Source organism: Aquila chrysaetos, chromosome 25, assembly GCF_900496995.4.
Source record: "Aquila chrysaetos chrysaetos chromosome 25, bAquChr1.4, whole genome shotgun sequence".
Taxonomy (NCBI): domain Eukaryota; kingdom Metazoa; phylum Chordata; class Aves; order Accipitriformes; family Accipitridae; genus Aquila; species Aquila chrysaetos.
Window position 1 is genome coordinate 17,432,591 of NC_044028.1, and position 27,501 is coordinate 17,460,091.

A 27,501-nucleotide genomic window follows, 5' to 3' on the forward strand; every position below is an offset into this window, starting at 1 on the left:
TGTGTTTGGAAAATACCAGGTTTTATTAGACAGGCTGATGTTCAAGCTGACAGTTTTATCCCAATGCACATGATCACGGGCAGCTACGTGGGCCTGTGTCCCAGCTCCCTCCCTCCTGTGATGCTCTTGGGCGAGATGCTCACCCCACTGTGCCGCGGGCATGGGGGCTTGGGGTTTCTTAGCAAAATGAAAGGGTGTCCCTGCTCCCCATTTCCACTCCCAGATTCCCAGAGCTTTCCTAAGAAAGCTTGGAGAAAGCGAGGCTGGGGACTGCAATCTTCTTGGGACTGACAGCTACTTGGATCCACAGGAGAGAAAGCATCTCAGTGTTGGTGTCTCGCCGAGTCAGCACAGAGCCGAGTCAGTGTGCGTCACAGGGAGCAGAAAACAGCCCCAGCTTCGGACCACCGCTGCCATCGCTTTGGAAAGAGAACCCTAATGTACAATATCGGGGCGGGGGAAAAAGGTTTTGGCTGTCACAGAGGAGCCCCATCCAGAACACAGACACCAGGGCTTTGCACAGGGCATGTGGGTGCTGAAGGGAAGAGAAAGGGTGGAGAGGAGGCAATGAGTGCTGGAGAATAAAGCAAAAGAAAAGGAAAACAGAGAAGGGATGGGGAGAACGATGGGAGTGGCCTGAGAGCAGAGCAATGGTGCCTTTAGGTTCAGGGCCATAAGGGAGCATTGGAGCTCCTTTCTGGGATGGGGGGGGCCTTTCCCTGGGTACTCCAGAGCCCATGGCTTTGGGGGGACAGGGCAGCAAGGAAAGAGGTGGCGCAATACGGTGCTCACAAATAGAAATGTTTGATAGCTTTTGCTTGCCATGACAGTGACACGCAGTGTGATGGCAGGAACAGTGACAATATTAGCCCATTTCTGTCAGTGTTTCTATTCCATTAGCTCTGAAGAAAACCATGCAGACTAGCCCAGCAGAGGAGAGTTAGAGGCGAGGAGGAGTAGGTGAGACAGAGAGGGATGCTGATGAACAACAGGATCATGTACAAGAAAGAAGAAAGAACAGCAGCGGAGCGGGGCAGCAGCTCTGGGGCAGGTTTGAGACCTTGCGACCCTGACTCTCAAACACATCACTTCTCTCCAGGCTCTTCTGGCTCCTGCTTTCTCTGACACTCTGCTTGCCTTCCCTCGGACCTCCGGTCCCCTCTGCCCTGTGGGCAAAATCCCTCTGCACAAGCCATGCCCCTTCCCATGCTTGAATGTAGATTTGGGTCTTGTCTTCGTAAGTTCAAATGTAGAGTCCTACCTCAAAGCAGAGGCAAGGAGCATGGAAGTCCCTTGGGCAGCGTCCCCCCAGACTCACCTGGACTGGAGGGGACCTCTTCTTTGCAGTGCCTGGCCTCTGTGCCAGGGGACATCGAGCCTCCACAGACCTTCTGCCCTAGGCCATGTCCCTTTGGGTACGTGGAGATGAGGGCCACTGCCCTTCACACCCTTCTCATCACAAGAGCCTTCCATTCCCAGCTTTCTTTTTCCCTCTTTCATTCCTTTTGCCTTTTTCTTGCCTCACCTGGCACCTCCACATCTTCTTGTTCCTGTCAAAGGTAATTCACTCTGCCCCAGAGGTTTCCTGGAGAGCAGTGCTAGCTGTGGTCATTTGGCAGGAGGAGGGAGAAGGGACATTCAGCAGGTCCTTGGTGGGCTCAAAGGCACTGGTTTCCATCCAGGCCAACATCTACCTCTTGGCTGGTTTGTGTTCGGCTCAGCAGCCAGCCATGCTGGCCATGAGGGCCAAGTGACGAGGCCACCCCTAATCCCCTGGCTTTCACTGCTGGGTTTCAAGGTTGGCTGTCCATGGGGAACCTCACCCTGCTCGGGTGTTTCCAAAGCAATACTCATTCTCCTCGCAGGACTGAGTGCTGATGCACAGAGATGAGCCGACAAAATCATGGCTAAAATGGGGGAAGTTTGGTGAACAAGCCAGAGAAACCTGCCTGGGTTGTCCTAGGGAGAACAGATCAGCAGATGGGCAAAAGGATGTAGTTAGTGACCCCCTGTTCATGCCTCCCTCCACAGAGCACAAAAACATGGGGGTTTGACTGAGAAAACAGCAACACGGACTTGAACAAGGTCAAACTGCCAGACCCTTAATCCTCAGAGCCCTGCTGATCCACAGGCTTGACTTGCCAGCATGGGTTTTTGAGGTTGATGGCACACACAGGCATGAAGTGCCCCATCCCTGTGCTGGCCCAGGGGGAGGAAAACCTGCTCATGGCTCCTTGCGGGACAGTGTGATTTGGGGTGCTGGCCTTCCTCCTCCAGCACAGCTCAGCTCCTTTCCAGCCCACTGCTTCCTCTGACATGGACTTGCAAATCCCATCACGGCTATCTGTCTGGAGCTACAAACGCCCCTGCAAATGCCCCTTCTTAAGGCAAACACCCAGGTGAAGGCTGCAGAAGTTCAACTCAGCTGTTACGCGAAAGGAGAACTCACTTGGTAACCCACGAGTCTCAGAAAGAAAAACAAGATAAATATTTGCAGATATTTGTAGGATGCTTGTGCCTGAAAACAACAGCTGGGATCTGGCCTCTCTTTCCTTGCCCAGCGCTTTGCCCCGAGGGCTCCTGGTGATGCCCCGGGTTAGTGTGTCACCACTTTCCCCTGTGCTCTCACGCCGTGCCCTTGTTCTCGCTCCCTGCTGGCTTCGGAGATGCAGAGGTTGAAATTCCTGTTCATGCACTCTTGGCACCAGTGAAAAAGCAGCTACAGTTCTAGCTCACTGTGCATTGCTCATACTTACAGCTTAAACATTGCCTTCTACTCAAAAGAACAAAGATAAAATGTCAGGAATTCACAGTTTTTATTCTCTTTCTTATGCCCACCCATCTTCCCCTGCCATCGATGTCAATGACTCAAAGTCCTCATCGTACAGTAGCCTTTGCCAGTGTGGCACTCAAAGGGTTAACAAACCACGGCTTCTTGGACAGATAAGACATAAGCTCATTCACCAGTAGGAACACGTGGATGGTTATATTACAGGACACCTTAGGGTTTCCTGTAGCGATTCTTTGGGGTTTCGCCACAGCCAGTGATGTCGCAGGAGAGAATGTTGGGCTTCTTCCCCAAGCCGATGCTTCCCAAGAGATCGGGAAGCTCGCGAGTGATGGCCTTCTCGATCTTCTCTAGGAAACACCCTCCCATGTAGGAACACTGCTGAGACAGCAGCTTAAAACTGGTGATGGGGTTGATGCCAAAGAAGTCCTTGTAAGCCTCGCGGTTGGGGAGGTCAAATTTGCTGACATTGGTCTTTGCCAGAATGGACTTAAAGATAAAGAACTTGTCAGGATCTTCCACAATGTCCCTGAACACCAGTTCTCCATCGCTAAAGAAGGTCATTTTGTCCTTGTAGGTCTGTAGATAACGATCGACCAAAAGGGCGTGGATGCGCACCCGGATGGCGTGCTGGCGTATGAAGGCGATCTTATTTTCCATCCTGTTCTCAATGACCTGGTTGAGATCTTCCAGGAGCGATATCTCTTCTTTGAGGAACAGGTCTTTGTGGGTATCCGGATGGTACTCCTGGGGCCAGAAGGAGCTGACGTACACTCTGGGTGGCTCTGTGACATTGATGAGAGGAGCCAGGCTCCAGAATAAGGCACCGTAGACTCGCATGAGCTCCTGCGTAGCCAGGCTGTCAGCTTTGTTCAAGATGATTCGGATCTGAGACTCGCGGCCCTTCAGCTGGCGAAACAGCATCTCCAGCTCCAAGCCCACGTCCAGCTTTGTGGGGTCAAAAACAACGAAGATGAGATCAGCTCTGTCAATGAACCATTGGCACACGTCGTTGAACGGGTAACCTTGAGGAGAGGAAAGAGAGAAATCCAGCAGAAATGGCCAGCACAGGGTGAGTCCCTACAGGTCAAAGGATAGATAAACCTTGAACCTGCCACACCTCATGCCCTGTCCTGGTTGGACAGGGTGTGAGACACAGCAGAATTCCCATGCAGCCTAGAACCTGTTTCTCATGTGCTAAAAACACTTCAGAGTTTCTTGGCATGAAAACCCATCCCTGTGTGTCTGGGCCTGCGACTACGTGTCTCCCTCAGCCTCACCTCCAAACCTTCTTTCTCCCTGCTGGGAATTTGGCCACAGATTCCTGCAGCTCCTGTGAGCAGATATTGGCCACATCATTGCTTTCCCCAGTGGGCACCAAGTGGGTCAAGAAGCCCTGCTGATCTGTCCTGGCATTCCAGGTGCTGTGGGGACAGACTCGTGCTTCTCTGGGCCCTGCTGTAGCACCAGCCATTGGCAAAGCCTGGCTCCAAGGGTGACAAATGGGGCATTAAATGCTGAGCTGAGGCAGACAATCAATAGTCCAAGGAGTCCCCAGGACACACCTTGCCGAAATGCCTGTCTGTCACACCTCCAAACAGCAGAAATGGCTGCTCTAGCTGATGACACTTGGGTATGTTCCCCAGGTCCAAGCTGCTGCTGCCATAGCCATGGGCAGACAAACGCTGCCATCCCCTCCAATGCAAGACCCCTTTTGTAGCCTTGGGCTCTTCCCCGTTGTGCTTCAGCCATCTTAGTCATCTCACATCATTACAGCATCTTTTCTGGAGTCCCTTAGATGAAGCCAGTAAGCCCCTACCTCGTTCTTGCTGCTTGCGGTTTTCAATGATGCCCGGCGTGTCCACAAAGGTGACTCGCTCCAGCAGTTTGTGGGGCACCTCAATCCCTATCAGCTTCTCCAAGAAGTTCTGCCCAAACTTCTCCAAGGGTGAGAAGGAGCGGGCGCTGTCAGCAGCCATCACGATGCCCTCGATGGTCTTCAGCTTGGGGCCGTGCATGATGACAGTGAATTCAGAGGTGGTGGGTTCTGCCCCTGCCCAGCAACAAGAGGAATAGCAGACCTGTGAAATCCATGCTGGGCAATGGACGTGACAGGGCTGGCCTGGAACTAGCCGGGAAGCTCAGGAGCATCACTTGCTTGCCAAGAGATGCTGGGGGAAGGCAAGCAGCGGGGCTAGGAAATTCTTGCCAAACCTCTTGAGAAAATGCCAGCAGGGCTGTCTTCTGTGGGGACTGGTTGTTCTGGAAGTGGCCTGACTGCACAAGGTGCCCTGGAGAACCACCTCCCAGGAGCCCTCATTACCGCAGTGCAGAGCTGGCCACGGACATCTGCCCTCAGCTGAGAGATGACATCCGTGGGAGCAGGGAGGAGGGAAGGGGAATGGCTTTTCTCCTGGGAGGGCAAATTAATTGGCTCCACTTGAGGAGGGAAGGGGAGAAGGCAAAGGCGAGTTGCCCTTGTGACATGATGGCTGCTCTTGCGGTCGAGATTGGAGGCGGTGAGCCTTGCGCTGCAGGACGGGGATGCTGTGGGGAGAGATGCCCTCCTCCTCCCAGGAGAGGGTGGACAGTCCCTGGGCCATGGTGCAGAACCTCTCCGTCCGCGTGGCACTGCAGCCAGGCAGCATGGACCAGATCCCAACCTCACTGCCATAATGAGGGGGATCGAAGAGACGTGGCCAGGAATTGCTGACTGCACGGATGCAGAAACGCCAGTGCCAGCACACCCTTAGCAGAGAGGGAGGGAGTGGTGAGCGTGGTACCTGTGTAGAGCTGGTAGGGAGTGTCGTCCAGCCCAAGGAGGTAGTTTATCATGGAGGATTTGCCGACGCTCCACGGTCCCAGGAATAGCACCATTGGCTTGGAAGTGATCTCCCCATCTGCGGAGAGGGGAAATAACAAGAGGAAGTGAAGAAACAATAGCCGTCGCCGCCACGCGATTAACTCCCGGCTGTAACGAGCATCCCATCTGAGCAGCGCGGTGATGCTGCCGGGGAAACAGCCACCCTTTTGGGGCCACCAGCCATTCGCGAGCCAAGGCATCACCCAGCGACGGGCTCCAGTGTCTGCAGGAGTGGGACGTCACCATGCTCTGCAGGAGACCCCACATCACTTGTCTGACATTCTCTGAGGTTCGGCCCTTCTTTGACTACGGGAAGACTTGAAGTCTTTTAAATCTTGTCTCAGTTTGGTTCTGGTTTAGCCAGAGTGAGTTTGGGGGTGGCTGCAGGGGGGACTGTTGTTTGAAGGCAGCCGCCACAAAGCACGGGACATGCGAAGAGGGCGGCCATGCGGCAACCAGGTGAATGCCACGTGCAACGGGAGCTGGCGTGGTTTAAGGAGCAATACTATGGCGCAGTGCCCAGTAAGCGTGGTGCAAGCCTTGTGCCAGCTGCCTGCAAGCCTTTCCACCATACCCTCACAGCGATCTGCTCCCGGGTCGTGGCTCCCAGCCCTCTGGTTGAGCAGAAGGTCCCTGCTTACGTGTGGGCTGGGTGCGAGGCTCCAGCCCGATGCGGGGAGGGCAGGCTGGGCGAACGGCCCTGCTTTGGGCTTGCGGAAAGGCAGGAGGAGAATGAACTACGGTCCCCATCCCGCACTCTTCAAGTTCCGTAGTTTGCTAAGGGGCTCAAGGAGGTTGGTGATGGGCCCATAAGGACCTGTCCCCATGCCAAATGATTGGTCTAGGAGCACGGAGGTCCCTGGACACACGCAGCCACCACCCCCAGGAGCAATTCCTGCTCAAGTGGGACCTGTGTAATCAGCCTGTGCCCATGCTGCTTGACCCCCCCCAGCACCCAGGCCACTGGGCAGGCAGCCGGCAGAGCCAGAGGAGCCCCTGGCCCATGCCAGCTCTCAAGCTTTGCCCAGGACGTCCAGGAGCCTGCTAGTCAGCTCAAGCCCAAGTCAGGCCAGAAATGGAAGGAAAAAACTGGATGAGTGAGTTTCCACTGGTGGGAACCTTCCCCATCCCGGTCTTGCACTCAGGTGTGGGAGAGAGGATCCGTCCCACTGCTGCCAGCAGGAATCCAGCCAGGAGAGGGGCTGGATGCTACCAGAGGAGCTGGGAGCTGCTGTCTTTCAGCCAGAGCTGAGCCTTCCCCCGTGACACAGGGCGAGCGGATGCCCTTGGGGGACCCACGCCACCCTCGGCACCCTCTCTTCAGCCCCATGCCTAAGGCAAAGCTATTTTCCCTGCAGTGGCTGAGAGACCCCGCTGCTCCATGGCTGCTGCCCACGCAGGAGCCAGCAGCTTTCCACCAAGCTGGGCATCCATCTCCAAGGTGGGGGGAGCTGCAAAGCCCACATGGTGCTGAGATCCTGCTCCCAAGGGTGCCAGAGGGCACTGCGTGGCAGTTCCGCACCGAACCTATCCGACCATGGGTGCAGGAATTGGGCAGAGCGTGCCAGCCTCCTCCTGCTTGCATCTGCCCAATGCAGGGCCACCGTGTCACCACTGGGGAAGAGAATGGGCTGGGGACATCTCTCCATGGGGCACAGCTGCATCCATGCAGCTCAACCCTCTTCCCCAAAGCAGGGCAGCCACATCTGAACCAGGGGGACAGCCCTGCCCACTCCCTGCCTGTGAGCCGTGGGGATCCAACGTTGTCTTCTCACACGGGACAAAAACAAATGTTGAAACCTCAGACTTTCGTGATTAATCATTCCTCTGTGCCACTCAATCGCTGCTGCTCTGTTCGCTTGCTGGCTTTAATTGGGTTTCGGATGATTATTGTTATTATTATCCCCTGTGATGTTGTGCCAGAGGTTTGAGGCGGGTCCCCGCGTGCTCTTTTGTAACACGTTCCCGGACAGGCGTGGCTGTGTGAACGCAGGCAGCCCGCGCGACCCGGCTCCGCTTCACGTCCCCACCTCCGCCCCGCTGTGCCGAGGCGGGCAGCGATGCAGGCAGACAGCCCTCCTGCCAGGTCACCGACAGCTCGTCGAGCCCATCTCTACCCCTGGCTTTGGGAGCGGGGTGCCGGCACCCCACGGGCTTTGTGGGCAGTGCCAGGCACTGGATCCTTGCAGCTCTCCAGGTAGCACAACAGCTCCGAGGATGTGAGGCCACGCACGGGTCCTCCTGGCTGCTGCCCAGGGTCTGGGAGAGCAGAGAGCATCTCCCACCCGGGAGGGTGCTGGCCTGGCATCTGTCCCTGCTACATCCCCCCGCTGTGTCTGTCAGCACCGATTTGGGTCACCTTGATGGTCCAGCCAGGGGAAAAGAGCCAGCCCTGGGCAAGGCTGGCGGCAGCTCCATCACGGCAGCTCTCTCCAGCCACCCTGTGGCTGCTCGCTCCCAGCCCAGCCTGCCTCGCTCCCAGCTCAAGCTCCATCCCAGCTCGAGCTCATCCCAGCTCATCACCAGGCACGTCCTGGTGGCATTTGCAGAAGCAGTCGCACGCTGGTGTGTGATCAGGCCCTGCCTGCGAGCGGGGAGGTCCTCAAACCTTGTGCCCCTTCATCTGTGGACCCGCTTAAAACACAGCAGGTTAAAACACAGCTTCTCTAAGCTGCTGCGTTTGCAGGGTAAAGAGCGTGCTGCGATCCTGCAAAGCACCTGGCAAACAGGGCCAGGAAGGTCACATCTGGCTCCACAGAGCCTGCATTTGTCTTGGACCGTTCAGCTTGCGGGGTAGGAGCAATTTGGATGTCCAAATAGGTGTGTTTTCCTTAAGCAGTGGCTTTCTGGGAGGTTTTTCCATGTTGCTTGCAACACCAGGCCACCCTTGGGTGGGAGCACTGCTGCTCTGGGGCTGGGATTAACCCTGGGCTGGCTTTTCTCCCTCTTTGTCCTCAAGCCCAGCAGAAGTGCCTGGTGTCGGCTCACCCCCCGTTGTGCAAGTCTGTCCTGAGGATGCTAGGCAAAGCGGAGGATGTGGCAAAACCTCCTTCCTCTCCTGGTTCAGACTGAGCCACGGGCACAAAGGTCTCACTCTGTCCTCAAACCACCCAGGAAGGCTAAAACCCCTGGGGAGACTGTCCCAGCATTGCCCACGCTGTCACCCCATCCCTGTACTGCAAACACCACCGGCCACTCTGCCTATGGTATGGATGCACCACACGGCAGCCCTTGGAGGGCTGGCCAGCTTGCTCCCGAAGCTTCAAAAGCCACAAGTACCCGCACAGCACGTGTGCCCGCAGACAGAGGGACAAGGCACACGTGGCTGCAGATTGCCTGTGCCTGCCTCCGCGCTGTGCTCCCTGTGAGCGTACGCCCACACAAGCAGCACGCGCGTGTGTGCGCCTGCAGCTAGAGATACAGATAAGACAGCTATCGAGATATGCTATATATATCTACAACCCTCTCTGCTGCCGACATGCTGGCATGACTGGGAGCCAGAGGCCCTCCAGGCGCTGGCAGGGCTCTGCCGCGTATGGGGCCGGGGCGCGGAGGAGCCTGTTTTGGCAGGATCCGGCAGCAGGGGCCGTGGGGGTAGGACATGAGTACCAGAATATAGGATTTTGCTGCCTCATATTGCAGCAGGGACATTGTTCCCGTGGCCCAGCACCTGACCCAGGGGAAGGGCCGGGTGTTGGCTGGCGTTTCTTGGCCTGTCTCCCATCTTCTGCTTCTCTGGGGGGGACCTGGCAGCACACCCTGAGCAGGATAGGCAGGGAGAGGAGCCAGCTCTGGCTCCCGAGGGGGCTGAGGCCGCCATGCAGGGGCCAGCCTGTGTTACTGGGACAGCTGCTGCGGGCTCATCGGCTTAAGCTGCAGCCAGGGGGGATCAAGGGTGGACATTCGGGAAAGTTTCTGCACGTAGGAGGGTGAAGCGTGGGAAGAACCCCCTCTATAGGGTGGACTATCTGCTGGGCACCTCCAGTTCTTGCTGTGGGTGAGAGATCAACCCACAGGTCCACCACAAGTGCCTTTGAACCGTGGCTAGAGGAACACGCAACCTCTTGAGTCTTAACCCAAGAGGGAAAGGTGTCAAAGCCTGGGCGAGGTGGGGATTGCAGGAAGGAGTGGGCTGTTGGGGTGCACAGAGTCAGGCCTGGGACAAAGTACAGCGACACACGTGCCGAGCTCTGGAAGGGCTGGAGACACTGGCTCTGGTGGGTGCCATGGGACGCTGAGTACCGGGGTCTGCTTGGTTCCTGGGAAGTGTGGCTCTGTTGGGGCAGGTGAATAGGAAAGCCGGAGGCCAGCAAAGAGCTTAGGCAGCACTGGCAGCATGCAGGTAGCAGGCAGCGATACCAACCTGTGGCAGAGGAGCCCAGGGTGCGTCCGGGGTAAGCTGTTAGCAAGGGACACGGGGAGAGAGAAAAGGTACCATGAGTCGAAGGAGGGATGCAGCTGCCTGGGTCTGTCCCAGGCCGAGGAGGCAGCTGAAGACTGGCCCTGGCCTTCTCGTGGGCAGGAAAAGCCAGCGACGGCCACATTTCCAGCAGGAGAGAAGGAGTTACAGTCTGTGAGCAACAAGACCCGCAGCTACCAGGACAAGCACTAAACCCCAGTCTGCCTTGTGCACCGGGGATGTGGCTCGGGGGAGCTGCCATGTCTGAGACAGCACCCCAACGCTCCTGCCCTGCTTAGCAGAGTTATTGCCTTCCCCAGCAACGTTCACCAAGCAAACAGAGCCCAACAAGCTGTGGTCAGGACAGTAACCAACCCCGACAAGCATCCTGACCACCCCAGTGGTGTGGTTACCCATAACCAGCCCTAGGGTGGCTGGTGATGGCAACTGGGAGGTCATTGCCTATACAGTGACACTTGTTAATGGCACATATACAGTAATTAGGGTCACCAGCATGCACCACAAACCGGCATGACTTCAGAGCAAGCTTCCCATCACCAGACTGGGAGAGTGCCTCACCCCTGAGCTAGCAACAGTCCCTACAGGGTGGCCCCGCTGTGACCAAGCACACGGGCAGACCCAGCCAGAGAGTGCCCGCACACGCATGGGATGGCAGAGTGGAGACACGGGAGGATGGCAGGCAGGGAAAAGGAGATGGCACCTGCCAGGCTTAAACACGCTGTAAGCAGAAGGTGTGGCATGAGTTTTCTCGGATGCACCCCGACAATTCAGAGTCCGAGGTTGACAGTGGCAGTCGCAGCTCCCCCAGGACAGGTGACACTTGGCTACACAGGGCTTTTTGCGAGCTGTGGTGAGCAGAGGAGCTCCTTGGATTACACTGGCTGGTGCATGCGAGCAGAGCCAATGGGAAGGGAGACAAAATGGAGGGCTGCTGTGTAATGGAGGGGCGAAGGTGCTTGCGATGGCACCCCTCTATATTGGCTTACACCTCCAAAGGTCACACATATTCCATGACAGGCCAGTCTCTCCGCTCTCCCAGCTGTCCTGGTCCTCCCAGTCAGCTGGGCCCGCAGCTCTGCACCCTCCAGCCTCCCCCTGCCATGTGGAGTGGGCACAGGGGGAGAGGTTGGGGGCATCTCCCAGCTTGCAGGGGCACCACAGATGCAACGAACCCACTCAGGACAGGGGCACCATACAGAAGAAACAGCTGAGAAGACTCCCTCAGCCCCACCATGTCCTCACCTGCCTTACAAGGTCAAGAGGGCTCTCTGGGCCAACCCTCTAACTAATTTGCAGGCTTCTCTAATTACACTGCTAATGAGGGATTGGGAAAAGCTGGATCTGCGGGTATTAGAGGCAAACTGCTAGGCTTTAGGCTTCCAGGATGGGGTGGTGTGTGTTGGGGTGTCAGAGAGGCTTCCAGGAGACTGGTGGCAGGACCAACATTTCTGAGGGTAATCTCATGCCAGGGTGTCTCATGGCTGAGCCGAGGGCTGCAGGCAATGCGGTGTCCACAGGCCCTTCCCTTAGGGCTAGGAGGTTGTGGCTTACCAGCTCCGGCTTGTATCTGGACTGCTGGGAGGGTGCTGTGTAGGACACAACAGGGTGTGCTGGGCACTCCTGCTGGGAGCTGACCTGGGGGACTATCAGCCTGAGGGATGGTCATTCCTCATGGTGAAGTGGAACAGACCACGGTGTGTTGTAAGATGAGGCTGTGAGGAACACCAGGACCTGTGTCTGTGGTAAGTCCTCCTCATGAGCTGGATTTGAGAGGGGCCTTGGGGTGGGAAAACACAAGGGTTAGTAGTTGTTTCCTCAGGAGTTGGGAGGGAGGAAGCCAACAGGGTCCTGAGAAACACTTGCTTCCTCCCAGAAAGGGAGCAGGGAGGTGGCTGCTTGGTCATGGGATGGCTGAAGGGTGGGGTGGGATGTCCTAAGCAAGGAAATGGGTTGTGCACTGGGAACTGAGGCTGGGGGCTGCATCCTCTGGCAGTGAACAGCAAAGTGAGGGTTAGAGGCTGGGAGCCTACCAGCTGTCCCTGTAACCCCAAATGTCCTCCTAAACAGTGTCCCAGGTTGAGCTGACAGTAAATGCAGATGCTTGCACTGCCACCAACACAGACCAAAGCAGCTTGGAGAGGAGGTTGGGGTGTTGCTGAATCTGCGAGCTCCAGGATGGAGGCAGCTGGGACAGGGCACGGCTGGGCTGTCCTCGCTGCACGGTGCTGCTGCTGAAGAGGCTGTGGGGATGCGCACCGGGATGCCAACCCTACAGCTCCTGGTGCTCCTTCCCCAGGCATGTGGCAGTGCTGTGCTGGCTGCATGAGGGAGGGGACAGGCCAGCCCACTGGGTGGGTGACAGCAGCTGTGGGATGATGGTCCGCAGGGCACCCCTCCTGTGCTGGCTGCAGCATGGTGTGTTGCTGTGACACCCCCCACCCCCCCCAAGTTACCCTCCCACAGAGCAAGCAATTGTGGTCCCCAGCTGCTGGCAAGCAGCACAGAGTGAAACAGGCACTGCAAAGGCAGCAACACAGAACTGGCTGCGGGAGAGCTAGTCACAGCTCGTGTTTTATGAGACCTACAAATGTCCCCTCCAGAACCCCTGTGGGTGGGTGGTGGATGATGTCCAGGGTGCTCTGTGTCTTGAGGGGACAGGACCTGGGCTGGTGATGACTTTATAGACCTGTCCCTGCCTCATGGGTCCCCCATGCTCCCCCACTGGCTCTAAGCTGGAGATGGGCTGGCTGGGCATGGAGATGTTGAAGCCTGCTTACAAAATATTTGACACAGATTTAGGAGTTGTATTAGGGCTGCAGTGGGTGTGCCTGTAAAACAGAGGTTCTGCTCTAAGGGGATGTGTCCCAGGGGTTTGCCCAAATGAACGTGGGACCCGTGCACTGGTGGAGCAGAATCCAGCTGCAAAAGGAAGGTCTGTGTAGAGGGTGTATCTAGGTCCTGTCTCACCAGGAGGGAGGGCATGGCTCCAGGGTGTGTGAGGCTGGAAACCTGGGGAGGGAGGCAGAACTTCAGGACAAGGAGGGACCCTGCCAAGAGACTGATGTGGGCATGCAGGCCTGGGACACAGGCAGCAGGGGTTCTAGCATCCCTTGCCTGGCCAGCCAAGGCACAGGGTGCTTCTGGCTCAGAACAGGGCTGGAGTAAGTGTTCACAGGAGAATTACCCTGGTGAACAGGGACCTTGGACTTGGGCTTGATCCATCTGTGCTCAGAAAATGAGGCTGCTTGTGTCATATGGGTCACAAGAGCTTCCTGTAGTTTGTGAGCATCTTGGGACCAGGGCTGCACTTTCCTCTTCTGGAGGGACACATGTACTGCTGGGGCTCAGCCCAAGCCAGTGCCTGTGGCCACGGGGACCTGCTCACCTGATCCAATGTGTCTGTAGTTGCCAAGGGGTGGAAACTAACTCCCAGGATGAGTGAAGACTGCTGAGCTTGAGGGATACCCTGCCCACGTGGCTGTGTCCCATACTGAGCAGGAAGGATGCCAGCTCCAGCCACCCCCAGGAAGCTCATCCCCAGCCTTGAGAGGTCCTAAGCTTCCTTGCCAAGCCTGTTTCACTGGGCCGTGATCGCTGCTTGGCATGGGTACAGGGCATTGATGCTGAGCAGGTGGAGGACCCAAAGCAGGCAGGGCTCAATACTCAGCCTACACAGATGGTCCTGACAGCAGATGGGCTAAGGCAGATGCAGGAATGCCTGCCGCTGGGTTCGCTAGGGCATGGCCTCTAAGTCCAGCATGTTCATGGCCTTCTTGGGAAGCCACAAAGACAAACTATCTGAGCCTTTCCATGATCTCTCTGTGCTGTTATCTGCATCCCAATGACCTAATGGTGCCGGAGACCCCAGTGCCCATGGCATTACCTGTGATCTCGTGTTGTCTCAGCTCGTTGTATCTGTAGGACTGCTCCAGGGGCTTGATGGAGGAGTGGTAGATCTTCCTCAGCCGCTGCAGTACTCCTGCAGGGGCAGAAGCATCCAGACGGGTGAAAAGCAAACCCCACCACCCCGGCTGAGTCCCTCCTAGGTAAGCTGCTGGGCATTCCCTGCAGATCTTGAGGGTGACTCAGCTGTGGATCAAGGGACTTGGCTTACAGTTGAAATCTTGGTCAAACTGATCCCAGTCATGCATTTTGATGCCCCTCCCTGCTAATGTTTCCTGCTGCGTACTGTCCCCATCTGCTGCTGGTCTTGCACGTGCCAGCAGCTGATGGAAGGAATATCTCTCGTTAATGCTGTTTAGCACTCAACACCCATGATCCCAAAAGCCCTCCACCACGGTGCCAGGGACCTATGGCACAGCCCCTAAGCTGCTGGATAGAAGAAGGAGCTTTTTCCACAGCAGCTTTTATCGCTTTCTTTCCAGTCCAGACCACCTATGAGGTCAGCAGAAGCAAGCCTTATAATAGCAAAACCCAGTAAGTAATTGGAATAAAAATCCAAACCCTTTATTACAAGTTGCCCCAGGTTTCTCTGGGCAGCAGCATGGCTGGCTGGGGCTGATTCACCATCTGCATCTTCCAGCCTCTCTAACCCTCCTAATTCTTGTATGCCCTTGGGGCTGTCTTTAAAATACCTGAAGTATGTTAACCCAAGAGCAGCAAAAGGGCTGTTATTGAAGCTGTGGTGTTGCTGGGCCTACAAGAAGTAAGGTTAAAACCAAAACACTCTAGGGAAGTGAAATCCCATCCATGCTCTGGGTGCAGCAGAATGGTGAAGAGCCTGTCCTGCAGGGGTTGCCTAGAGTGAAGGAGCAGGGCATGCATGGCTCAGTGCCACCCAGGCCCCCTCACCTGAGAAATCATCAGCAGGTTTGTCCTCGTTCAGCTTGAGGGTGCTCTCCAAGTGGGACCGGTCACGCTTGGTCGGCTCGCTGGCATCTTCAACCTCTTCTGGAGGAAAACACAAGGAGACCTGTTACTGCTGGAGCAGGGGACTCCACACAGGCACTCACACAAGCTACTGCTGGGGAGAGGGCTTGGGGGAGCACACACACCCCAAGTCCGCAGACCTGCCGCGTGCCTTGACAGTCGCTGATGCCTTTGGCACACCGCGCAGTTTCTCTTTTGCAAAGGCTCCTGGAGGCTTGGTGCAGGCCGCCAGGGCCGTGGCTGCCGGGGAAAGCGTCATGGGCAACTGCTTGGCTCCGAGGAGCGCCTGGCGAGGGAGGCACGCCGTGTCCCTGGGGGGAGCGAGGGCCGGCCGCTCGCGGGGGAATGTGAAGGATGTGCCTGGAAGCGGCTCCCGGGGCTGGACCGTAGCACGAGCACGCGTGGCACCTGCTACCCGATGGGGCCCCTGCCTGCCCTGCCGCTTCCCCCGGCAGCTGCAGCTCCTCCAAGACTAAGCCTTGATTGCAGGCACACTCTGCTCTGCCTCTCTGTCTGTCCGCTCCCCCCCCCCCCAAAAAAATTATGCATTGAGACAGAGACATGAGGATGTGCAAGGCTGGGGCTGGCTCTTGAGAGACCGGCCAGCCTGACCCGTCCTGGCTGCCTCGCCTTTACCGAAAGGGTTGTTCCCTCCCACTTCTCCCACCTCTGCCCCCGGATCAGGCTGGAGCCCTCTGCATGGAGCCCTGGCTCGGGGTGGCCTGGGATCCCCACAGCTCTGTGCCAGACCTGGGGAGCATGAGGCAGGTGCCTCCACCTGGGGTAGGCACCCCGATGTCCCCGAGACAGGGAGACAGGGGTGTCCTCTCCCTGGAGGTGCTGGCTCATCAGGGGCCCTGTGCAGCTCCAAATGCTTTTTGGTATCTGGAGCTGGGTCGGGCTTTAGTGGGAGTTTGGGAACAGGTCTGGGGACAGACGTGTGCTAGCTGGCTGGGCTGGGGATGCCTGGGCCAAGCAGGGCACCGCCAAGCCCTGGGACTGTGTTGAGTGTCTACCGAGTGTTGGGCTGAGGAAGACCTTTTGACTTGCCAAGTAAAGCCACAGAGACCAAACTGTGTTTCCCTTTCAGTACAAATGGGAACTTTTTGAGCTGGGACATTACAGATGAAAGCAGAAAAAGACAGCTGGGTCCGAAGGTCGCTGCCCAACCTGTGGGCCAAAGTCCACAAGAAATCATGGTGGGGGGTGTCCCTTTTCCTTAGCTAGCCTTTCACTGATTGAACGAAGCCAGAGCTGGTGCTTCAGCAATTCATCGGTCTGAATTAGCTCTTCACACCTTCCCTACAAGGCAAGGGCTGGTGGACAAGCGACCCACCAGCCCAGGCACCATCCTGCCCTTGCACCAAGCAAGCTGGGGGTCCGGAGGACTCTGAGCATGGAGGATAAAGAGCCTTTAAGAGGTCTGCGGGTGCTGAAAGGGGCCTGGGTGTTAAAAATCTTATCAGCGTCCACAGCCCAGAGGAGAAATGATGGGCTTAAAGTGCAGCGAAGGAAATGTCAGCCAGCTTTGGTATTGCTGCAATGAGCGCCTGCATTGCAGGCATCTGCGGGCTCCTGCCTGTGCCCTCGATGCCCGCAGCCGGCCCAGCCGTGCAGCGGTTAGGGGCAGGCACAGGAAGCACAAGCGTTAGGAGAGGGCCATGCACTAGGCGCAGTTTAATGTGCCAAGCTCAGCTCCGCCGGGGGTTGATAGTAGGTCACTCTCGCTGCTACAGCACACCAACAAGAAAAGACTCCAACCTATCTGGCTGTGCCGGAGCTCGGCGGCAGCTGGGTGGGTGCTGTGGCCAGGTGGGCTCTCCGTTTCTGCCAGTGATGGCTTGTCTGCAGGGGGGTCTTCTGCTGCTGGGGGGTTTTCCACCACTGCTGGCGGGTCTTCTGCTACTGGTGGGTTTTCCACCACTGCCGGTGGATCTTCTGCTGCTGGTGGGTTTTCCACTGCTGCTGGCGGGTCTTCTGCTGCTGGTGGGTTTTCCACTGCTGCTGGTGGGTCTTCTGCTGCTGGTGGGTTTTCCACTGCTGCCGGTGGGTCTTCTGCTGCCAGTGGATCTTCCACTGCTGCTGGCGGGTCTTCTGCTGTGTCCCCACAGGGTGGGTGATGGCAGCTGGCAGGGCCATCCCCGGCTTCTCCCTTGCCTGCAGCTGCTGGTTTGCCATGGCCCTTTTTGCTGGAAGTGCTGGCCACTTCCTTGTCACTCCCTTCAGCTCCGTTCTCTGGCCCTGTTGGCCCAGCACCATCTTCCTCAGACTCTTCCTCCTCCTTAGACTCTCCCTCCTCCTCGGACTCTCCCTCGCCTCCATCTTCCTCAGACTCGCCATGTTCATCTTCCTCAGACTCCCCCTGTTCGTCATCTTCCTCTGAGCTCTGCTCGTCCCCTTCCTGTCCCCCCTCAGGAGCAGACCCTGCTCTTGGCTCCTCCATTTTCTCTTCCCCAGGCTGCCCTTGCTCCTCAGAGACTCCCTTCTTGGTGCTGGGCTCCTTATCCTCCTGGCCATGGAAGCCATCTTGTGAGCCAGGCCCGCGGTTCCCTTCATGATGCGCTGCCTCAGGGGTACCCAGCATGGTGTCCTCCCCTGGGCTCTGTGCCTTGCCGGGCCCCTCCTGGACCTTCTCCCTGGTGGTCTCCTCCAGCCGGCCATCCCCTGGCCCCAGGTCCCTGCTCACGCCACCCACCGGCTCTTCCTCCCCCTCTCCACGTCCCTCCTCAGCAGTGCCAGACAAGGAGGTGTTGGCAGGGCCGCCATCTTGGTTCTCCTCAGGGCTGCCGTCAGCTGCCTTCTCCTCCAGCCTGGGCTCTGCGGCTGGCAAGGGGCTTTCGGCAGCACCGCCGACATGGTCCATGCCGGGGGCGTGTGGCTCTAAACGATGAGAACAGCTCAGTCAGTCTTACCCGCGCTGGCACATGGCTACCAGGGCACCCACTTGTTCCCCGTCAGTGCCGGGGGGGGGGGGCCCTGAGGGAGGATTTGTGGCTCTTACCAAGAGGTTTAAACTCTTTCCTAAACCTTCTCTAGTTCCAGCTCAATTTTTTCTCCCTGTTGCAAGAAGCTGGGTGCAAAGAGATGTTTTGGGGGGGGCAAAGCTGATGCTAGCAGGGGGCCCTACGGCTGTGCCAGCCATGGCTGCCCGGGGCTGTGGCTGCTACCCACTGCAAAGCGCTGCAGGAAGGCGGCAAAGCAGCCCTTAAAAATGGGGGCGGGAGGGGGGGGGGGGGGGGATAACAAAAAGCGTAGCTCGAGGGGCCGGAGGCACTTGGCAGGTTAAAAAGGTCCTTCCCCAGCCCTGCCTCGGGAGAGCCATGGCAGGTGGCTGGGCGAGGGTGAGGAGGAGGAAGGTGCAAGGGAGAGGAAGGGGCAAGGGGCTCCCCGGCACGGGGCCCTGCCTTTCCGCAGGAGGCAAGCGCAGGCAGGGCCTGACCCTGGCAGCAGGGCTCGGGAGCTATTTATTGTGAGCATCCCTTCACTAGGAAAGCATTTGCCGCGCTGTGCGGCTGGCGGGGACACAATGAGTTTGTTCTGCGGCCCGGGAGAAGCCATCCGTATTTTCCATAGGCCTCCAACTGCAATTTAACATTAGTCAACGGGTGCCAAAAATAAAAGATCACCGGCTATACTGTCTCTGTTACAAACAGTTGCTGCTAGTCTAAATAATCCCCCAAAACGTCTAATGCCTGCATACCAGGGAAGCGTTTCAGAGGAAAATAATTCCTTTGTACTCCAGCTGGCAAGCAGATGCCAACCAGGAAAAAATGCCACCTCCACCCAGGCTGCGGGGAGGAGAGCAGGCAGCGCCGGGCACAGGCAGTGCCGGGCACAGCCAGCCGGCTGGCAGCCAGCCCTCTTCTCCGGCTCCTGCACCGTGTCCGCGCTGGGGAGCCACGGGGCTGCGTGCCCTGCAGAGCATTGGCAGGCCTCGGCCTCGGCAAAGCTGCGGCGCTGGGGCTCGCCGGTCTTGGCCATGGGGAACCGCGGCGGCTGAGCACGGGAGCAGCTGAGCCAGGGTCGGCACAGTGCCGGCCCCAGACCGCTCTGCCCACCGCAAGCCAGTTTGCCATGGCCGGGGACTCTGGACAGGCGGTTGCATCTCTACCCGCGCCGTGGCCAGTGGTGCTGTTAGCTGGGAGTCCGGCGGCGGCGGCGGCAGATTCCTGCCGGGGGATGAGCCGTGCCAGCGGCAGGCGGCTGGCAGGGACGGGGCGTGCCTCAGCCTGCCAGGGTTTCCAGTCACTCTCATGTGCAGCCTGGCACGGTGGAGCTGCCGCCGTCCCCGCGGCCCCTCGCCCTGCCGAAACCGGATGCATGGGTCACCCTTGCTCTGCCCTCGCCGACCTCCTCCGTCCTTTGCTGGCACGCGGCTCGCAGGTGCCTCTGGGCTCCCGATTCAGCTCCCAGCCGGAGGGAGACGGGTCCCGCACAGCTCCCACCCACCTCCCTCCCACCTGGAGCACCCTTCTCCTTCGGGTCACCTTCCTGCAGCACCCCTGGGACCCCTCAGGGTGCCCAGCCTGCTGGGAGCCGCTCGAAGGAGAATGTGCTACGTCTGACCTGTAAAGCCGCAGGTGGCTGGGGGCCAGCATGCCCCTGCCTGGCCCTGGCAGCCTGGAGACCAGCCTGGGTCTCCTGAGGGTCCCCTCGGCCGACGGAGACAGGGATATCCTCAGCTTGGCCCCAAAATAGCCGGTGACCTGGAGAGCTGGGAGGGGAGCGCAGCTCCTTGGGCGGGCATTCAGGGAGGGTCAATGCGGGCAGGGGGGGAGCAGGGCCAGGCAGAGGAGACCTCGCGTGTCCCGAGGGCTTTGTCCGGCGTCTGCGTGTCCCCTCTGACCCGATGCAGAGGGACAGAGGGGCCGTCATCCACTGGGGCCGGGCGCAATGGCAACCTCGGCATCCGCCATGAGCTGTCCCTCGTGGGAAAAGGGAAATATTCCCCAGGCGCTCCGACTGGGATGTTCCTGCCAGTGTGCTGGTCACAGGCTTAATTTCCTGTGACCTTCAAGGTCTTATACAAAGTCCCTCTCCCCTCTCCACCTCCTTCTCCCTCCTGTTTCCCCTACATGGTCTCCAAATCCATCACACGGTGAATTGTGCTGATCTGCAGATGGCCGGCCGATGAGCAGCGAGATGGGCCGAAGGTTATGGGCTTAACACCCTCCGTGCGTCCGCCAGAGGCTAAAAATATGGCCCAGCAACTGTACGGGGGAATCAGAAGGAGCAGCTCGGCGGGGTGCAGGCGATGAAGCACCAGCCCCCTCGGCTGCTGGCCCCAGCCCCTCACCCTGCTGCCAGCCAAGGGTGACGTCCGCACCTGGGGCCCGTCCTGCGGGTCCCCGTGGGCTCCAGGAGGGACCAGGGACAGCCACCTTGTAAAGTGACACCGGGGCTCCCCTTGTTCGCGCCCTGCATTGTGCCAAGCAGCCCGCTGGCATCAGAGAGTAGCCCTTGTCCCGCTCCCCTTGGGGACCTGACCTCCCAGAGGGTCCCCAGCTTGCGCTGCCCCTGCCCGCCCCGAATCTCACGCCTATCTGTAGGGGCTGGAAGGGCTGTCGGCTGCCTGGGGACCCTTTCCCCAGAAGTGACAGCACCCTGGGGCACGGCTGCGGGGACGGAGAGCTCACGGCAGGGCTCTGTGTGCCACAGGATGCCACGGCTGGCTTGCATCTGGGAAAAGCCTGTGCGGAAAGGATAGGGATGGCTGCCGGAGGCTGACTGTGACGCTGCCACCGTGTCCCCTCCATCCCTGCACGGAGTCATATGGAACAGCAACGCCCTGGCGCCGAAATGGGTCCTCCAGGAGGGACAGCCCCCGAGGATGGCACCGGGGCAGGGGCTGGCTAGGAGGGACAGATGGGCACAGGTGGCCCTGGGAGGGACGTTCTCCCCCTGCAGCAGAAATAGGAGCCCCGAGCGTGGGGCCTGAGATGCGCAGCGCAGCGGGGATGGCTTTTCGCACGCCCCCTTCCCCTGCCCAGATCCCGGCCCCTGCAGCGTGCAGGGGAGTTATCCGCTGGCTCCTGCAAGTCCTGCTCTCCCCTTGTCCTCCCAGTGGTGTTTTGGGGGAAGCTTGCACCCCAAACATCTGTCCCTTCCTTTTCAGGGAGAGGCAAGTCTGTGCTTTGTTCTGAAGAAGCCCTTTAAAACCTCACGGAAAATGGCTGGCCTCAAAGGAACTGGCTGGGACTTCCCGGGATTTTCCACAGAAGACACCAGCCGCACTGCCGGACCCGCTGCAGACCCTCCTTTCCTGCGAGACCCCCCCACACTTCATGGCGATGTCCCTGCCCGCTGGGCTCTGTGGGGTTCCTATAACCTCTGCTCAGGGACGTACCCCTGGTCCTCCTCCAGCTCATGGCTCTGAGAGCCCAGGACTCAGGCTAGCTGGGGGCCTGACACGAGTTTGCCAGGTCTCTGGTGCTCAAACCGCAGCCCTGTGACACTTGGCCCTGCCTTCAGCAAGGGTCGGCCCCTGCCTGCCCCAGACATCAGCTGCACGCGGGGGTCTGCTGGGGCAGGGGTGCAGCACCCGGGGATTACGATGCTCCGTGCTGCTGCCAGCCAGCAGCCCAGCTTTTGGAAAAAGTAAATTGAGGTGGATTAGCCCCGTGAGCCTGACCTTTCTGCAACCAGTAACCCTGCTGAGGCGGGAGGCAGGGCTGGGGGAGCCCAAAGCGGGTGCCATGCACCTCACCTGGGCTTAGGCCTGGGCACCCCAGCCTTGCACGCCCATCCCTGGGTGCTTGGCTGGAGCGTGGCAGAGGACGGCATCTCCTCCCCGCTATTCCTGTGCCTGTTTCCCACCCTGTGCTATCCCAGCAGAGCCCGGTGCCGCCACCAAGCCCCGCGGAGGAAGTGCTGGTGTTTTATTGCCATGTTTCACATGGCAGCCCTTCATCAGCCAGGTCAGATGGGAGCCCGGCTCCAGCACCAGTTTGGAGCCGGCCAGACCAACACTTTCACCAACTGGGAGAAGAAAGGGTCCCAAAGTGGCTCATGAAGCCAGAGGACACAAGCACAAGGGTGGCCAAGGATGGGGTTGACTGTCCAGACCCTTGTGCACGCCCAGCCACAGCATCCCATCCCAGAGGCTTCGTGATCCCAAGGCACCAGCAAAACCCAAATATTTTCCAGTTTTTCAATGCAGAGCCCAGCGGGTGTATAGGAAACAGCTTCGTCAGACTAACTTGACTTCATTTGTGGACGAGATTTTAAGTTTAGTTGAAAAAAAATACAAATTGATTTAATTTCTATAAATAGTCAGCTAGAACTGCATGATATTTTGATTAAGAAAGGGTAAAGAAACCTCACCAGGATGCACCAAAGGGATTAAAATCAGGCTTGGAGCTTTCTAAATATAGAGATGAAAACAGGGAATCACTTCTCCAGGGTGTTTTTTCAACTGTCTCCCCACAGGGCATTCACCCTAAAGATTTGGAAGAAAACCTGAACTCCTGACTTGCAGAAGACACAAAGATCAGGGCGGTGGAAAACAAAGCAGCCACCACTCCCTGGCCAGGGGAGATCTGGGTCCGTAAGTGAGCAGATGTCAAGAAAACAGCATGTATTTTGGCACAGGCAAATGTCACTCTGTACGTTGAGGAACATCTACCCGTGGGGTCTGCAGCCCGGGGGGATGCTGAAGGACCTGACGGAAGCGCTGTGCCATGGCTGGGGCTGGAGAAGCCCCTTCCTCCAGAGGAGGGACTCTTGAGACGTCACGCTGGTCCTGTCCCCGGGCCTCCAGCGATGGGAGGCTTCACCAACCCACCCCAGGGCTTCCCTGGTGGCCCCAAGGGATATCCTCCATGCACTGAATGTGAGTCCTCCTGCATGAAGACTCCCCATCCCTCTTCTTTGGTCATCGCAAGGATTCCTGGGCACCTGGGCAGGACAGTGAGAGCCCTTGGACTCGTCAACCTGGATTTTAATGCCTGATGATCCATCGTCCCACAAGATCCTCATATCAATGGGAAAGTCCAGGCAGAGATGCTGCGTGACCATGCCAAGCAGTGGTACCCAGGGGATCCCAGCTCAGCCGTTGCACAGGGATGGGGCCACGCAGCTCCAAGCCCTCTTCCATGGCATGCCCTCACGAGCGGGGAGGCAGGCAGGGTCAAGCCACGCACCTGGCTGGTACCAGGGCCGTGCTGCCACTTCCAACACCCCAGTGTGGCTCGGGGTGCCCGGCTGGAGACTCCCCGGCCCCTCCGCCAGCACACGAGCTCACCGGCTTCCTTGGGTTATCGCTTACAAGGGAAATGTCCCTGCGGGCTGAAAATAGCCCAGCAAAGCCCTGCCAAGGCACCAGGGCCTGCTGCTATTCCTGCAGCGCCTGGGGAACAGGCAATTTTATGAGCAATTTGGTCACCCTTGGATCCACCAGCTGAGCTGGGGTTTCGGCACCCCAGCGAGCCAGTGCTCCCAGCGCGGGGATCTGGCACCTGCGTGGGGCTGGCGGATTGTTGAGTGGGGACACGGCAAGAGTGCAGCCCACTGAGCGTTGTCCCTGGGCACAGCACAGCCCTCCCAGCCTGGTGCTGTCTCACGGGGACCTGCTGGTGCCTCTGTGCCACCGGGGCCATGCACAAGCAAGGTGTCCCAGCTGTCCTGCCTGCCTGGCTGTCACCTACACGCCACGACAAGGATGGCTGATGGGAGAGGGTGTCACAGCACAGCCAACCTGCTTGACATCTGCCTTGCTTTCCTCAGGCAACAGTTTGGGAGAGAGATAGGGCACCCACAGGGGCCGGAATCTCCTCCAGGCAAGGTACCAGGGGTGTGACAGGGATGTAGGTGGCACGAGCAACCGAGATCCACGGGTGCCTGTGTCACCCCAAGCCCCTTGCCTCACTGTGGCCACCCCTGCACCCAATGGCAGTGGTGGCCACGGTTGTGCCAATGCTGGGGGGAGGTGGGGTGAGTCCGGTGGGGTGTCACTGGGACACAGCAGTCCCCCACCTCTTGGGGAAGCTGGTTACCCTGGGGGCCATTTGCCTGGGATGGTCAGGGTGGGGAGTCCCCAGGAGTGCTGTGTCCTGGGCCCTGAGCCCAGCTGAGGTGACATTCCAGGTGATGGAACCCACACCAAGGTGACATCCTGGGTGATGAAGAACACCCCAAAATGCCATGAAGACATGGTGATGGAGCCCATCCCGAGGTGACACCTCCCAGGCTGAGGCAGGATGAGGAGTCCTGAGGGCTGTGGCCCGCGCTCGCTGTCACCAGGATGGGTCTGTGCCAGCTCCGTGGTGCCCTCTGCACTTGCTGCAGGAGGATGCCAGCGTGCCAGGGCTTTCCTCTACTCCTCGCCCGGCTTGGAGGTGGTGACGGCACAGCCCAGCATAGCCCTCCCACTCAAATCCGTGATGGCTGCGGGGGGCCAAGGGCTCCCCAGGGCAAAGCTGCCGAGCGTGATGGCTGGGCACTGCCCCGCCAGCATCCCCGTGGCCCATCCTCGGTGGCCACAGGGACTCACTACGGCCACCCAGCCTGGAAGGGATGGCCTGGCTCTGCCCAAGGTGCAAGTGCGGAGAGAGGGAGACCTTCCCCCGGGTAGGAGCAGGCATGGAGCAGAAGGCGAGTGCCCTCGTCCTGAGCCATCACCCAGCCCCGCGGTGGGTACTGGCCCCCGCTGGGGCTTCTGGCTGCGCCGGGGAGCTTTGCCAGCCCCGTCCATGTGGGCCATGGGCCGTTTTGGCTGGAGCTGCACGAGCACAGGCACAGGACCCTGGCCTGTGGGAGCGGTGACAGGGTCCCAGCGGCACCAGGTGTCACCAAACCCTGCCCTCGCCCCGAGGACCGCACCTCTCCACGATGCATCAGTGAAGGCCCCAGTTCCCTGCTGGGCTCCCCCTGCCTTCTCCTTACCAAAGGGTGGTTAAATGGGAAGACAAGGGTTAAAAATGGGAAAACACCCCCCCCACCCCAAGCCCACCTCCTGCACCCCAAAGGAGCCCAGGTCTGAGAGCCCAGCTTGGCGCCAAAGGAAAAGCAAAACTCATCGTGCAAACCCCACCGGTCCCTGTGGAGCAGAACCACGGGCAGGAGATGTGCCACTGCTTATATCTTTTTCCCAAAGCTACAGGACCAGGGTGAAATACAGGACCCCCCAATAAGTAGGAGATGCCGAGGGTGGGGTTTCAGGGGGTTCCAGCTGCCCCTCGGAGCCGGCTCCGGGGCTGCAGACCCCAAGGCACCTCCCGGCCCCGGAGCCTCCTCCAAGACGGGGGATCCCAGCGCTGGGCTGTGCAGGGTGCTGGTGATGATGTGCCCGACACCATGTCCAGCCCCGCGGCATCACCCGGGCTGCTCCCTCGCTGTCTGCCACAGCTCGGGCCGTGCCAGCCTCTGTGCCAGCCTCAGCGCAACCAAGAGCTGGGCTGGTGGTCACCCACCATGGTGACAAGCCCCTGATGTCCCACAGGGCCACCAGTCTAGCCTGGGTTGGCACCATCCACCATCCATGCCCATAGAGGACCTTTCCATCCACCCCTGTCCCCAGACCTGACCCACGGCCCCACGGAGGTCACTCCACCACCGGCGGGGTGCATCGCTGACCCCAAAACCCATTTGTTCACAAGAATGGTCCAAGATGCCCTTAAAAGGCCAAAACTCGGCGGGGCCGGGGGTGCCGGGTGCTGGAAGGCGGCAGCTGCGGGTGCTCGCGCGCGGGGCCGCGGCGGCGCAGGCTGGGGGGGGCCGGCGGCTGGGGGGGGGCCAGGGCGGCTGCAGGGAGCACAGTGTCCCCTTACACGGCTGTTTCCATACTTAGCCGCCCCCCTCCCGGCAGCACGGCCGCCGGAGCCCGGCCAGGCAGAGAACTGGCCCAAATTAACTCAAGGGCAAGCAAGGGTACCAGCGATGCCGCCCCACTGCATGGCCCCCAAGGGACGCCCAGCTGGGGACAAGGGTGCTAAGTGGGGATAGGACAGCCCGGGGAAGGGGGTCGGGGGTCACCCAAAGTGCTATCTTGCTTGGCAGGTCCTCGGGTGGGGGGGAAGACCCCTAGGGCAAACAGCCCACCCCATCCTGCTCCGACTACGGGGTGCCCCAGCAGCCCCCCCCAAGTCCTCACAGCCCGAAACCGAGCCACCTCGGCACCCATGGGTGACACTGACCCTGAGCACATTGGTGGCAGCACAGCCTCTGTGCCCACCCTGGCTCTGGAGGGGGGACCCCAGCCCACATCCCCCCTCCAGCCCCTCCTGTCCACAGTTCCCACTGTGTCTCCCTGCACATTTTGGGGTGACCCTGCAGCCTTGGCAGAGCTGCCGGGGAGCCAGCATGGCTGTAACCCCTGCCACCCTGTCCTGTTCCTGGCACCCACCCAGCCCTGGGGTGCAAGCTGGGCACCCCAGAGCCTCACGGGCACCCGCAGCCCCATGGGCAGCCACAGCTCTAGCAGCCCCCACAGCCCCACGGGTACCTGCAGCCTTGCAGGGCACCCACAGCCCCGTGGGCACCCACAGCCCCGTGGGTTCCTACAACCCTGCAGGGCACCCACAGCACCACAAGCACCCGCAGTCCCAAAGGTGCCCACAGCCCCACTGGGCACCCCAGCCCATAGGCACCCCCAGCCCTATGGGTGCCCACAACCCTGCTGGGTGCCCACAGCCCCATAGGTACCTACTACCCCACAGGCACCCACAGCCCCATGGGCACCCGCAGCCCCACGGGGACCCGCAGCCTCCTTGGGGACCCATGGCCCCCAGAGCCCCACGGGCACCCGCAGCCCGGCGGGCAGCCATACCTGCAGTGCCGAGGAGCAGGAGCGAGGCCACGCAGCAGCAGAGCAGGTTGAGGCCCTTCATGGTGGCTGCCAGGAGCTCCCTGCCTCTCGCTGCCTCTATTTATACGGCGGCAGCGAGCGCGGGGCAGGGCAGGCAGGCTGGCAGCTGCCGGCACGGCCAGCACAGATGCTGCCGTCGCCGCTTTTCCGCTCCCAGGGGGCCCTGGGGATGGGGACAGGGACGGGGCTGAGCGTGGTGACAGCACTGCAGGACCGGGAAAGGCTTGCGTCAGAGATGTGATGGCACGGGACACCTTCTGGCGTGGGGCCCCTGGGGTGGCACTGCCCATGTGGGGTCACCGTCCCCATCGTGGCATCCTGCTGGCATGGGGTAGTGGATCTCCTTGGGCTGCCCCAAGCTCCTGCAGCCCCTTTTTGGCTGGAGCAGGATTTCATGGAGGAGGAGAGATGAGCGTCAGGGCACTGCGGTGTCCCCCACCCGTCCCCAAAGGCAGGTGTCCCCGGGTACCTCATCCTGGGCTGATTTGGGACCTGCTTGAGCCACCACATGCCACCAATTCCAGGCGATGCCACTCACCTGATAGGCAAGGGGACATGTCCCCTCCACCCTGGGGGTGTCCCCATCATCGCTGGCACCACGCCGGCAGCATGCCATGGGGGGATGGCAGCAGCCGGAGACGCAGGGTCACCAGCTCACGTCACCCTCACTTGTAGGGGACGGCCATGCAGCGCTGTCCCCAAAGCCTGGCCCTGGCAGAGTGGCCCCTGGGCTCCAT

At 59.4% G+C, this 27,501-nt stretch overlaps 1 protein-coding gene across 4 annotated transcripts; it reads right to left on the bottom strand.

The window, feature by feature from the left end:
- SRL (sarcalumenin) lies at positions 1–26,843 on the bottom strand. Of its 4 annotated transcripts, none has more exons than XM_030002266.1 (8): positions 26,726–26,828; positions 16,723–17,841; positions 14,884–14,979; positions 13,955–14,050; positions 10,015–10,050; positions 5,572–5,688; positions 4,608–4,841; positions 1–3,813 (listed from the first exon to the last, which is right to left on the bottom strand). In XM_030002266.1, the coding sequence occupies exons 1-8, from the start codon at positions 26,784–26,786 to the stop codon at positions 3,002–3,004; spliced, it is 2,571 nt and encodes an 856-aa protein (XP_029858126.1). In that variant the 5' UTR covers positions 26,787–26,828; the 3' UTR covers positions 1–3,001. The 4 variants fall into 4 exon arrangements, with proteins under 4 accessions (XP_029858126.1, XP_029858125.1, XP_029858127.1 ...); XM_030002265.1 differs by having other exon boundaries at positions 14,884–14,982; XM_030002267.1 differs by lacking the exon at positions 10,015–10,050 and having other exon boundaries at positions 14,884–14,982.
- Between the last annotated feature and the right edge of the window lie 658 nt (positions 26,844–27,501).